Source organism: Nanorana parkeri, unplaced genomic scaffold, assembly GCF_000935625.1.
Source record: "Nanorana parkeri isolate BGI_ZX_2015 unplaced genomic scaffold, ASM93562v1 scaffold870, whole genome shotgun sequence".
Classification (NCBI taxonomy): Eukaryota; Metazoa; Chordata; class Amphibia; order Anura; family Dicroglossidae; genus Nanorana; species Nanorana parkeri.
This window is the reverse complement of record NW_017307138.1, coordinates 525,272-539,791: the sequence shown is the minus strand read 5'-3', so window position 1 is coordinate 539,791 and position 14,520 is coordinate 525,272. Positions and strand designations below refer to the sequence as shown.

General features: G+C 46.9%; 1 protein-coding gene across 2 annotated transcripts in view; it reads right to left on the bottom strand.

Annotated features, from left to right (window-relative positions):
* Positions 1-12,280, bottom strand: part of AP2A2 (adaptor related protein complex 2 alpha 2 subunit) — a 78,775-nt gene extending 66,495 nt beyond the window's left edge. For both annotated transcript variants that reach the window (XM_018565662.1, XM_018565663.1), the window contains exon 1: positions 11,957-12,280. In XM_018565662.1, coding sequence (XP_018421164.1) covers positions 11,957-12,023 — 67 coding nt within the window. In that variant the 5' untranslated portion in view covers positions 12,024-12,280. The remainder of the gene's footprint in view (positions 1-11,956) is intronic.
* Between the last annotated feature and the right edge of the window lie 2,240 nt (positions 12,281-14,520).

Below are 14,520 nucleotides of genomic sequence, written 5' to 3'. Positions count from 1 at the left end.
CATAGTAATCAATCACAACGCACACCACTCATACAGGTGTACACTGCAAGAGAAGCACCTGCATTATGATTTATGGTCCACATCCTGTCACATGACACTGGGTCTCACTTTGAAGGGGAAAGAGCACAGAATGGCAGGCCCCTACCTGTAAAGTATATGTGAGCATGGTAGCTTATGAGTAGAATGTGTAAGCCACCAGGGACTTTCAAAACCTCACGGTAGCCTATCCAAAGACCTGCTCTACCCTGCCCCTAAAACCGATGCAATAAAGCCAAGCTAAACTCTGCAGATTAGCCATCATTGTGATCATTCTAATACTCCATGTGATCCATAGCCTTCTTGTACACCCCCCACCGTGGATCCTCCATAGAAGAGATGGAAAAATCAGGTGCATGATGACACCAATAGTAGTTTGAAAAAGCAAATTTGCGTGTCACTGCCATATTAGGGGTAGAATATATCCCCATTAGGACAGCAGAAAAATGTGCTCCACCTAAGTAGAAAAACCAACAGGAAAGCCTGCAGATCAGCTCAATTGCAACTTCATCCGTCACAGACTGATGTGGTGGTGTGCAGCACATTTAGTATTCTTGCTCCACGGGGTGAACAAATAACTCTTAGGATGTAATCACAAGACAGCAATTTTACAGCACCCTGGCAATGCTTAATAGACTGAACGCTAATTGCTTTTTCATCATTGATTACTATTTTACAAGCACTCATGATACAACTAGCATGCTTTCCACCACAGACAACTATACAAAGTATAGGCTATTATGTTCAACTATTCAGGCCAGCAGGCTACAACAAGAGATGATTTTCAAGTTTATTTTATTACACATAAAGCATCTTTTCGCAATAACGTAAAAGGGGATCTTCTACGGGCATTGCTAAACTGCAACTTCCACCAAGAACACATTAAAACTGTTCAGTCATATCGTTCAGAGACTTGATTGATTTTTTCTAAAAGCAAGTGCAGCTTAGGTACACCGGGTCACCTAAAAAATTGATTCTGGTGACCAAGGTGTCTTGCTCAAAGTTACCTACTGCAGAGCAACTATTGGGGTTGGTGTGTATTACTATACGTAACATATACAGGGCTATTAACAAAAAGGTGAAGAATTTGGAGAAGACAGGAAACGTGAGCAATCTAGGACAACATAGCTGAACGGGAAAGTGAGCTGAACTGGAAAAAAAATTCCAAATTAACTATGTTGGCCTTGAATGTTCACTTCTCCTGCCTTCTCCAAACTCTTCACCCTTTTGTGAATAACCCTGTTAGTATTCAATGATTACCACTATGCTCATGCACAGCGGTAATCATTTAAGTGCATCTGTATTATGGAGTTGAGGAGAGTAGGGAGGTGTTCGGGAGTTTTCACAAATCTCCTGTCCTAGCGTGATAATAGTGAGGCTCTACAGATAAAGTAATAGGACAGGAAGTGTGTAACTGGCAGAACCACCGAAGTTGAAAATGTGGGGAAAAAAAGCCTGTAAAAAATATTTAAACTAATGGAGCCGCCACATCTAAGAACTGGTAAGCTGTAATATATTGTATTTTTTATTATTTTCTTTTTGTGGAATTTGTTTACACTTTGAGAATCTGATCTGGATGTGGACTGATTAAAAAGGGAGTGGGGGGGTGCATATCAAAGCAACAAATTCCTGCTTCCTGACTGCAGGACATTTCCTCTCCCGAGTTTACAGATATTTGCTGAAGTAACAGAAGAAATCCCCATTTTTTTTACTGTGTTCAACAAAGAATCAATAAAAAATAAAAAAAATTTAAATCACAACCTTACGTATTGATTGGACTTTTTAAACTAAATGCTAACTTCAACAATTGTTCATTACTTGACAATGAGGTCTGTCACAAAAAAAAAACAGTGCTGATGTAGCAAATTCCTAAGTACTGCAAGCTTGGGTCCAGTCAATTAACTTTACATACATGAATGTGCTCATGAAATGCAAAGCAGATGTGTACAAATGTGTGCTTGGGAATTGACAAGACAATGTAAAGACTTAAATTTCAATCAACAAACAACGAGTAGTTCTAAATTCTGTAGTAAAATGCTGTTTCTAAATATGTCCAGTAAGCATACCGTACACAAAATCCCACCAGCACCATAGCATTATTTATTTTGGGGAAAAAAATGGTAGGAAAAGTTCCTCCATCTTATTGCTTAGGATGTTGCAAAAAATGGAATAACCACCTACCGTATGAATGACAGAAGGCCTGATCCAAAACAAAGCTGATCATGAGAAAAAAAAAAAAAAAAAACAGAGTGGAAAAAGGAACTACAACCTCATGTGGCCTACACAGAATATGGTGAAGCCCCCAGAAGGAACAGGTGCCAAAAGGAAAACCAGTCAGTCTTAGTGGGAAGGTCCCAAGTCCTTGCACCACTGACCCATTAGGATAAAGGGGCAAAAGCTCTGTCCATCAGGATTGGCTAGACAAGGTTCATCAGGGGAACTCTGACTTAAGCCAGGAATACATGCTTATATTTTCTTCATCCAACCTGCGGGCTGAACAAAGAAAATATAACAAATTCCTTGATCGATACTTAGGAGTGTTGATGGACAAACCCCCCACTGTTTGCATTGTATTCTGACAGTGGTCACCGGCCGCTGTCAGAATACCCGAACAGCTGATTGCCTGCAAGCTCCGTTAAGTCGAAACTTTTCCAACTGGCCTCTTCGATGAGCTGTTTAGAGGAAGCCAGGCGGAAGGGTGCCCAAGCTGAAAACACCCTTACTGAAGCACTAGACATGCTAAAGGACCATCCTGCTTATCCCTGGTCTTTAACCATAGATCTAGACATGCTCCTAATCTCCTTGATCCATCAAAGTGTTGGCATCTTTGGAGCCCCAACCCCCCCCCCAGTACAGTCAAGAACCGTTGCCTGACCGAAGGCAAAAAACTAGGGAAGCACCAGAAAGGCCTTCTTTGACAGCCATGGGAAGGGAAGAAATAATCCCAGGTGGGGAGGTCCCCCAAAGCCATAATAGTATTCTCAATTTTAGTCAGGGGAATCCTGAAGCAGGCAACCCATGCACACTGGCTGCCAACAACCCCGGGAGATGTTGTGTCCTATTCCCATGGGCTTGATCTGGCAGGCAGGATCACTGGCACATACAAAATTGAGCCTCTCCTTTATGTCCAGAGACTACCGTTTTTCTGGAGGTTGCTCTTACAGGTATCAATGCATGTTAGGATGAAACAATGAAACACGCTGCTTTGTCCAGTGAAAGGAAAAAAAAAAAAAAAAAAAAAAAAAAAGATTAAAATCTTTTCTATTCCTGCCAGGGGAATCCTGTAACAGGAGACCAATACGTATTGTCCGCCTTGACCTGCCAGACCGGCTCTAAGGCACACCTAAAAGCTTGAGACTGTCCTTTATGTTCCGAAACTACCCATTAAAAGGAACTAGTTCCCTGAAGATTGCCATTACAGAGAACAGAGCATGTGAGACTAAGACATATGGTACTGTCTAGGGCAGGAAGCACATTACCTCTCCAGAAGAAGGAAGAATTTCCATTCCTTCTTGGAGATCAAGATATAGCAGCACCTTGATGGTGTCAGACAAAGTCAGTCAGGAGATTTGCCACAAAGTAGAGGGAACTACCTGTTGTTGCAAACAAGGCAGCCCAGGAGATGATTCTCCAAGAAGAGAAATCTCCCCGGTAGGGGAAGCAGAATTCCTATCAGAGCAGAGCCACCTGGAGACAACGTACCACTGGGTGGTTTTCATGCCTCAAGGAGAAGAAAAGTTCTTTGTAGAAAACAGGTAAGGAGGAGGCCAGAGGCAAAGAATTAGCCTAAAAGGCTAAGGCAATGTTCTCTGCATCTGAATGCCACAAAGAGAAGCTACCCATTTGTAGGGTCACACCTTCAAGCAAAAGGTTTGGTCTGCAAGCATAGCCGTTTTTGTAACTCTTAGCCAAGTGGGTCACCTGAGAGTCAGGCTTGGGACCCTAGGGACATCTACTGTAGAAGTACTGGACTCAGCTGACTTCTCCTTTCGCCTCCTGTGTATGCTCTGGCCTTCCGTGGAATTCATAATGATGGGATGCAGGTCCAAAGACACAACCCTTGGTAAAGCAAGTCAGATGCTCTTTGGATATGGCTTCCATTTCTCACCATCTTAGCCAGAGTGTTCCATGCACTTGTGCCGCCAATAGACCTAACTGAAGTGTAAAGTTCTAACCAACTGAATAACACTCTTAACTAAGGAGGGGTCAGTGAGGTGGAATAATACTTTGTGAGGGATTCCATTCTGCCCCAGTTTGACAAAAAAAAGGTCATGACCAGAGTGGCACGAAGGGCTGAACCTGAATAAGAAAAATGGGACTTAAAAGACGTATTCTATCTGCCTGTCAGTAAAATTCAAAGTTCTGCATGTTCTCCTGTAAGGAGGGACACTGAAGGATGCATTGAAGGTATAGATCGACTAACAAATTCCCTTCAAAGGCGGACGGTTCCACATGATCTTGGGTGGCATCCAAGGCCATTCTGTATGCTTTTAAACCCAAAATATGTTCAACTTTATCATAACCCAAAACAGCCTCTGTCAGGGGTGTAGGGCTGGGTTGTGAGTGGAACCCGTTGGCAGGGACAAAGAGTCCAAAAACGAGATAAAGAGGGGAAAATCCAGAAGTGTAGTCAGGCCCAAGTCCGGGTCAGGCAAGCAGCTAGGTTCAGAAGAGAGAAGGCAGGCTGAAGGGTCGATAACGGTGTTCAGGCAAGGTTTCAGGAAGCAACAGGTTTACACACAGGGAGCTGGCGATCACACCATAGAGGTAGACTAACTCAGCAATAAGTCAAGGCTGTGACTGGTTTAAATACCCAGGGAAACCAAGGACCACCCCTGGTTGCTGAGGCGACCAGGAAGCTTCCCTAACCAGGAGCCAATAGCAGGGCTGACAGGGCGGGTGGTGTGTGCTGGGGACCTCCCCCAGCCTGGCTAGCACCTGAAAACGCTAAGTGGCGCGGTCGCGTTACGCCCGTGTACCACGCGCACCCGCTGTGCATGCGTGCCAGCGGCCCCGGCGCCAGGAGCCCTGCATAGAGGAGGGGTACCTCGTGTCCTGCGCCACCGCTGGCGAGCCTGGTAAGGAGCAGCACCCCTGGTTCCGACAGCCTCATAGGTCTCCCATTCCTTGTGGAGAGCATCCCCATATAACATATATGCTAGAATTCTTCACATCATTACAAGCCAAAACTTTTCCCCCCCAACTTTACCAAAACAGCTATTCCTACTGCCTATTTTTTTTTTTTTTGTGTGACCTTCCTGAAGGATGACTTGGGAAAAAGAAAACAGCCTATCTTCCCCACCGCTGCAGCAATGCTATGTTCCTCAGCATCCTCACATGGTATACACCGTGTATAGAATGTGATAACTCAGGGACCTTAGACCGCTGCAGTGGAGGAGGAGAGAGGCTCCAGGGACCAGTCTAAGACCAAGCCGGCTTGGAGGATCAGGCGAGTATAACTTTTTATTTTTCAACCTACACAAAAACAAGCAGTTAACCCTTGCACTGCAAGGGTAGCCCCACGGCAAGAGATTATAGAAAATTGTACCCAGAGTTCTTCCTTAAAGGAAATGGTTCAAACCAGAAGTGAGATGGTAACACCAGGGCTCAAAACTTTAGTTTGTTTCTTTTAATCTGTTAGTTACATGGCACCTCACATTCAGTCAGCCCTGGTAACGAATATAGTTATCAGAAATGTTGCAGGACCATTGTAAAATGAAAATTGCTGGACATATAGTGCTTTACAGATAACTCTAGGGACAAGTTTAAAAAAAAAAAAAACACATATCCAATTATTGCGAGGAGAATGAAGCAATGAACTGAAATGAAAAAAATCTGTCTCGGCTCCCTGGAGGGGGAGAAATCAGCACTTTAACACCTTCTTCTGAGGGATTCTCACATGATGGAATTAAAAAAAGGAAAAAAGTCTCAGCAGCAATGGTGGCACCAGCACAGCAACAATGTTAATCTTTAGTTTGAAGTTTATAAATCTCCTTTAAATTGCACAAGTTTGAGGCCTGGCCTCCAGCAAGAGATCAAAGAATAATGATATGCAAAAGATACATTGCCCCTTACACTGGTCTATACACGTGCCAATATGATTAAGTGATCATCACGTTCTGTCCAATTTTTTCTCTACATCACAAAGCAGTAAAGACGGGTGGTTTCCAACACGGAGGAAAGCCAGGCCATAGTCGAAGAAATGTCCTATGTTTTTTTATGCTGTTTACATTTTTCAATAATTTGTATTGAAGCTGCCAATTTACAGAAACATTCAACACTTGAATTCAGAAGGTCAGTATAACTTGTGGGTGGTAGACTGCTTGGCTTAAGGGTTCGTTCACACTATAGGGCAGTGCGTTCCGGTCAAAATCGGACCGGAACGCACTGCCTGCATTGCGGCCGGCTCACTTTTTTGCCGGGCTGGAGGGGGCGTGTCGGGCTATTGAAGTGAATGGCACCGTAGCCACGCCCTGCGGCCGCAATGCGATCGCCCGCACGGGATCGCAAGGCACATTGTGCCTGCAGTGCGGTCCGGTGTGATCAAAATGCTGCAAGTGCTATTTTGATCGCACTGCAGGCACAATGTGCCTTGCGATCCCGTGCGGGCGAAAAGCATTGCGGCCACAGGGCGTGGCTACGGTGCCATTCACTTCAATGGCCCAACACGCCCCATCCAGCCCGGCAAAAAAGTGAGCCGGCCACAATGCGGACAGTGCGTTCCGGTCAGATTCTGACCGGAACGCACTGCCCTATAGTGTGAACGAACCCTCAAACAACCACTCGTTTTAGGTTGGATTCCTGGTCAATCGAAAGTGGTTGAAACTGCCTGAAGGTTGCCACAGCCAGGGCCAATTCACACTGTATTGTAATTGCGCTAAACGCATGGGATTTGTGCATTCAGTGCCCACCATCGCATGGCACACTAGGGGAGCTGATGTGTTGCATTGCTATTGAGCCCTTCTCAGCACATGTGCATTGCAGCGCAACATCATGGGTCGCTGTGCAGTAAAGTAAAGGAGTGCATTCATTACTGTTTGACAACTATTCTCATTATTGATTATTATCGATTAGTAGGTGGCAGCCCTACACGTGTCCCGTGCCATTAGTGTGATGCTATAATGTAAATAGGATCTTAAAAGTACAGCTGCACATTTAGAGCATATCAAAACAGAAAACAAAATACAATATTTGGCATCTTACCAGTCCATAGATATTTGGTGACTTGCATTCATTTTCTTAAAGTGACATTAAAGGCAAAAAAAAAATGTCCCTCCCCCAATGTAAATGTTAGCACTTACCTTAAATGATGTCTCTTTTTCCGATCTTCCTCTTCTTTCCCCATGTTTTTATCTGTCCCTCTAGCGGTGTGACGTCACTCCGATCCAGCGCTGACTGCTCTGTCTCTCCGATCCAGCGGTGTCTGCAGGCGGGTGCACGCGTCCACAGACTTACCTTGCGTCTCTGCTCGTCTCCCGGCTGAGAATCGGAACTGCGCATGCGCCCGCCCCAAGATCCTTTTTCGGCCGTACAAACAGTTCCTGATTCTCGGCGCGGGAACGAGCGGCGTTAACGAGGTAAGTTTAAAATGATTTTAAGCATTTTTTGGTTTTTTTTACACTTCTTGCCTATATCTACTGCATGCTAGCAGTAGATATAAGCAAAAAAAAAAAAAACGGAGGGTTTAGAACCCCTTTAAGCTAAAAGCACTTTCAGCAAGGACAGAAAAATACCCGCTGATCTTGCCAGAAATGCAGACCAAATATACTTTAAAATGGATTCTGTCGCTACAATAAAGACTTGAAATTTAGGACTCCCTGTATAGAATAGAAGATTTTCCTGCCCTGCTGTCCATGCTGCCAATCTTAGCTCACTTAAGTAGCTGCAATGGCTGAACGATCTTCAGAATCCAACACTGCCAGTTGTATTAGATGCCTGGTACCATGCTCAACACCATGCTTCCATCTGCAGCCCCCTATGTCAATAAATCAACCCGCCGCCCCCTACATCAGTGGCGCTCTCTCATCATGAGTGCAGGATGCTGTGGTGATCCATGACAGTCTGCTTTCACAAGATGTACTGGGTGTCATTCAATCCAGAAAACAGAGCATCCAGTGGCAAAAACCAATCACTGTGGGGGACAATTTGGGAGAGGGGCAAGCACTGCAGCCAGAGCTAATATTTTTCCTTTAAGGCCTCATTCACAAAGCTTAGAGGCGGCCCGTACAGATCTGTGTGGCATGCGCGGCCGTTCCCGGGAAGGACAGGTGCTGCGTGTGATTGTACGCAGTAGCCTGTTCTTCCCTACGGAAGGAAGCGGCCATACGCTCACCCGAGCTGCACAGCCGCGCGGGTGCAGGTCTGTACAATGGATCCTGTCTGCGTCCTAGTACGGACACCCGCACCCACGTGCAGCTCGGGTGAGCGTACGGCCGCATCCTCCTATAGGGAAGAACAGGCTGCGGCGTGCAATCACACCCAGCACCTGTCCTTCCCGGGAATGGCCTGATACGGTCGTGCATGCCGCACGGATCTGTACGGGCCGGCTCTTAGCAGTGTGAATGAGGCCTAAACCTCTGCTGGGGGCTGCAGTTGTACAACCACCTTTGGACTGCAAAAACACATAAAAAGAAGAATGCCGTTTTCCAACGTCAATTTCTGTCAACCCCACAAAATGATCTAAAGCAGTGGTGGTCAACCTTCTTCATAAACAGGGCCTCAAGTTCACCAAAGAATATTCACTGAAAGTGATATTAAAGTCAAAAAATGAGTTATTCCAAAATCTGATGAATCACTTACAATGGATGCTCCTCCTTGCTAGTTACAGGTTTTAGTTTTTGCAGAATCAGCTGGTCCCCTGAGCATGGGCCAGATCTCCTGTTTTAGGGTGGCTCCTTTCCCGTGCAGGGTCCTATGGAGCCACCCTTGTGTACCAGTAAGCTGTGTGTGTCTCCACAAACACACAATTGCAAATGTCACATAGCACTCCAGACCAGAATCCCACAATAGTATGCAGAAGGGTACTAGAATGACAAATCATTGACAAATATAGCAAAATACTTTGCTGGGCAATCTATATTTGTTTGATCTGGATTTATTATTGAGAAGTTATTGATTAATATAACGCTACAGAAAGCTGTCAGAGACTGCAGACATACAACTGGAGATGGCTGAAGACTTGGAGCATGCTACAAGAGATGATCAAAGACTGCAGAGATACTACAGGAGATGGTCGGAGATTGTGACTATGCCATCGGTGTTGTTGGAGGCTGGGGACATGTTGCAGGAGGCCGGCATGGACCAGACATACATTACATGAGACTGATAGAGATCACAGCCCCTTGAGGCTAGGTCCACACCTAGGCGATTCAGATGCCGAACTGTTTTCGCACGTTTTTGATCGGGCGACTCGCGACGCTCACCCGAGCTGCACAGCCGGTGTCCATACTTGGACGCAGACCAGATCCATCGCACTGACACGCAGTTGCGCGGATGTACAGCACGGGTGAGCGTACGGCTGCGTCCTCCCATAGAGAAGAACAGGCTGCTGCGTACAATCAAACAGCGCCTGTCCTTTCCGGGAACGGCCCGATACGGCCGTGCATGCCGCACGGATCTGTACGGGCCGACTAAGCTTTGTGAATGAGGCCCTAAAGTAAAAATATCATTTCATTAATGGTTTCATTCATGGTCGCGTGACAAACCGCAAAAGGTGTGAGCAGCCTCTATTGACTTCAATGCAAATCTGTTTTGCGTGATATCGCGCAACTCAAACCGCGCGGGTCCGGTGCACACCTATGTGAAACCCCACCGCGCAGCAATCGTGCACGATACCGTGCGGATTGGCGCACAGTCAGGAGTCGCATAGGTGTGCACCGATCGCGCTGTGGGTGCCCTTATTTTCCAATGGCACCCCAGTCATGCTGGGCGGATCGTGCAGTTTCCCGCCACGATTCTGCCCATGCTTCCGAACACAATTGCAGCTAACTCAGCCGCGCGTCGTGTATCGCAGAAAAAAAAAAAAGGAACAAGTGCCTTTTTTCTGAGAAAAAAAAAAGTGTTCCGAAGCACAACTGGGGTGCCATTGGAAAATAATGGCACCCACAGGGCAATCGGTGCACACCTATGCGACTCCTGACCGCGAGGCAATCCGCACAGAATTGTGCACGTTTGCCGTGGGGTGTCATCTAGGTGTGCACCGGCCCTTACAAATTAATTCTCCTTCATTTGTGCTCCTTGAAGCCCCCTTAACCATTACTTGTTCCACATCTAATATTTTTCTCCATTATAAATGATAAAACACAAAAGATACAAAAAGATGCACAAAACGGGAAAGGACCGCACAAAAATAAGGCCCCAAGTAAGGCAAGCAGTTTGCGTCCGGGGCGGTCGTCCTCAGGCAATGGAAGTATGTACGATTACATGCGAACGGCTGCGGCGCTGTCATTATTTGGTACATCGCTCCCTGCCTGCGGCTCTGCACATGAGTCTTACAGACCAATTTGTGGGACTCCTTAGATCGGCTCCCTTGGCATGTGTGAACGGGGCCTAAAAAAGGAATAAAGCAAATTCTCTGACTACGAGAGATCAGGCTGAAGAATAGGTTTCCTTCACCGGCACCGAGAGAACACACAAGTACCAGTCCTGAGTGTAGACCTAGTCACTGGTCTGTTATCTAAATACCGTGTAGAAGGGGGGTCACCAGGGGGCTGAATGACAATGCTTTGTAAATACTAAACACAAGCAAGCAAACAATGTGACAACGTGTTATTTCTGGAGATGGAGAGGAAGGAAAATAAAAAACATAATTGTCACACCATGCATTCCAATCATCCGGAGATGGGGGGATCCAAAATGGATGATAACAGATCACATACATCCCATCCTGAGCTTGTAGATGTTCCACAGACCAATCACTGACCTCCAGTAATACCCCCACCCTGGGGGCCTAGGCAGAGGGCGGCAGTCATTCCACTAGTGACCCAGGCAGAGGGCAGCAGTCATTCCACTAGTGCCCCAGGCAGAGGGCAGCAGTCATTCCACTAGTGCCCCAGGCAGAGGGCAGCAGTCATTGGCCTGCATTCATTCCCCTAGTGCCCCAGGCAGAGGGCAGCAGTCATTGGCCTGCATTCATTCCCCTATTGCCCCAGGCAGAAGGGAACAGTCATTGGCCTGCATTCTTTCCTCTAGTGCCCCAGGCAGAGGGCAGCAGTCATTGGCCTGCATTCTTTCCCTAGTGCCCCAGGCAGAGGGCAGCAGTCATTGGCCTGCATTCATTCCCCTAGTGCCCCAGGCAGAGGGCAGCAGTCATTGGCCTGCATTTATTCCCCTAGTGCCCCAGGCAGAGGGCAGCAGTCATTGGCCTGCATTTATTCCCCAATGCCCCAGGCAGAGGGCAGCAGTCATTGGCCTCCATCCATCCCCCTAGTGCCCCAGGCAGAGGGCAGCAGTCAATGGCCTCCATTCATTCCCTAGTGCCCCAGGCAGAAGGCAGCAGTGACTGACCTCCATGCATCCCTTCTAGTACCCCAGGCAGAGGGCTGCAGTCACTGACCTCCATCCATCCCCCTAGTGCCCCAGGCAGAGGGCAGCAGTCATTGACCTCCATCCATCCCCCTAGTGCCCAAGGCAGAGTGCAGCAGTCATTGACCTCCATCCATCCCCCAGGCAGAGGGAAGCAGTCACTGACATCCATCCCCCTGTACCCCGGGCAGAGGGCAGCAGTCATTGGCCTCCATTCATTCACCTAGTACCCCAGGCAGAGGGCAGCAGTCACTCACCTCCATCCATTCCCCTAGTACACCAGGTAGAGGGCAGCATTGACCAGCCATATAACACGCCCCCTAGCGGCCACCCTCGCCGGTCCCCGCTAACAAGAGCTGTCTCCCCAGCAGATCTTCCTTCTCTCCCGCATACTCACAATTCCTGATATCCGAGATGAACACGGCCAGGCCCCGCATGCCATCTCCTTTGGACACGGCCGGCATCTTCACCCACAGAGCAAGAGGCAAAGCCCGGACCAACAAAGCAGCGGAGAAGCTCCGAGCCGGTTTGCCTGGCTATAATGCGACCGGGTTTATCTGACTGTATTTCCTCCGGCCCGGCGCGCCCCCGACCTACACCTCGTACTCCGAGCCCGCCCGGAACGCGCACTAAGCCAGGGATGCGAGCGCGCTGGAGAGGCGGTGCAGAGATAAGGGTACTGGATGCGCGTGCACAGCAGATGTTAACCCCACCTCTTGGGTAATAAAGGGGCGTGGTTTTCAGCTTGTGACTGACAGGTCTCGGATAACGGCTCCGTTTAGATTGCGATGAGTGGAGCTTGGACGTGACTCAGATTTGCATTATAAATGTTTATAAATACAACGTGTATGTATGTGTGTGACGGTCATTTCACCTCTGTAAATGTATAGAGATGTCTTAGGTTCTCATTTCACTCTGCATACATAACTGGGCATTGGAAAGAGGTGTATTAAAAATGTAATGTGATGTTCAGGGCCGGATTTACACCCTTTCTGCTGCCCCAAGGTCGTGTTCCTCAATGCCCCTGCTTCCCAAAGGAGAATGGCATCTGTATTTGTTAGAGCGGGGTCATAGGCCCCCCTCACACTTACCGCGGGCGTGAACGTGTGCAAAATGGCGTGTTCACGAAAAGTGAGTGTCCCGCTTATTTGTTAATAGAACAGCAGGCAAGGCACATGTCTTGGTGTGAATGTTAAAGTAGTATTAAACTCTTAAACCTTTTTTCCAATAATCCAGATCAAACAAATATACATTGCCCAGCAAAGCATTGCTTTACTTTTTTGCCCAAATACTTACAATCATCATGTTTCTGAACAGCTGCTTCCAAGTCTCTGAGCTCAGATTCCCTGAACTTCCTGTCCAGTACAAGATCACAAAGGAAAGTGCAGGCTCAAGCAACTGTTCATCTACTAGCTTGGGGGAAGGGAGTAGCTTGATTTGCTTTGTGTTTGTGAAGACACATACATCTTACTAGCACTAGGGTGACGGCATAGCGATCTGCTTGAGAAAGGAGTCACTTTAAAACAGGAAGTCAAGACAAAAGGTCAGGGAACAGCTGATTCTGCAGGGATCTAAAACATTTAAACATCAAGGAGCAGCATTCATTGTAAGTGATTTCATCACTTTATTATCACTTTAATATTGACTTTATTATCACTTTATTGCATAAGAAAAACATAAAAATGCACAAAACTTGCAGCTCAAACTGCATGAGCGTCTTTACTGCATTTTTTGCACATAAGGTAGCCCACTGAAATTAATAGGCTGCCCTATGCCGACTGGCAAAAAATGCAGCAAAATGCACCCCATGTTCACGCACACATCAGGATTTGTCAGAAGTTTTCTAGTAGTTGCAGAATGATGATGTTTACGGGTTTGGTCATAAGAGGGCGCCAAAGAACAAACAATGTCAGACACACTGCAACAGAAGACAGGCTGCAGATCAACTGGACAAGGAAGGGTAAGAAACCCTGACAGTACTCCCCTCAATGACCCCTCCCATGTGGGAGGACAAAAGACTTATGGAGAAAGCAAGCAAGGAATGCACGGAGGAGGGCGGGGGTATGAATATCAGAGGAAGGAACCCAAGAATGCTTCTCCGGACCGTAGACTTTCCAGTGGACTAGGTACTGGGCATAGGGTTGCCACCTTTTCTTCAGGCCAAACCCGAACACTATAGCACTTCACGGCAATTTGTTTGTAAAGTATACACTATGCATGTATTTTGTAAATAAACAACATTTGAGTTAATCACAAGTTGCCAGTATGCCGCAGGTCCCTAGATATGCATTCTGTAGATAAGTGCACAAAGCAGTACCCATATACCTTGCCGCAGTTCTTACCAGATATGCCAAAAGTAACGGGTGCTGGTAATGACTGCGGATGGCGCTGCTCACAACAGAACAACAATACAGATGTCTCCAGCACACCGGCACCAAGATCCCATGTTACTGCAAATCCATTTTATTGAATCGCTTTCTGGGCCGCGCCGGGTCCCCTTCATCAGGCTCAGAAATGACATTCTATTATGTCCATATAAAAGTTGTGGCCCTTTTATGTAATGCTATTTCTGAGCCTGATGAAGGGGACCCTGCCCAGCCCAGAAAGCGCTTGTCGTTTGAATGACAACTATCAATTAAAATAGATTTGCAGTAACATGGGATCTTAGCGCTGGTGACATCTGTTTTGGAGTTCAGATATGTACTATTGCACATAAAAGATGCTCCCACAAAAGATGTCACAGGTTACTTGTGGCATTTTTTATGGGGGCACGTTTTATGGTCTATACTAGCCCCCCCCCCTTTCAATTGATATTTAATACAGTATAATATATATATATATATACACGGTTACCTGTTAGTAGTGGAGACTGGGGCGTGAGACTGGGGTGGTGCCGGCTATTTGGTCCCAGATGACAGCGCATGGTAGAGATGGTGATTTTGGAGGACCTCCCTGATGTCA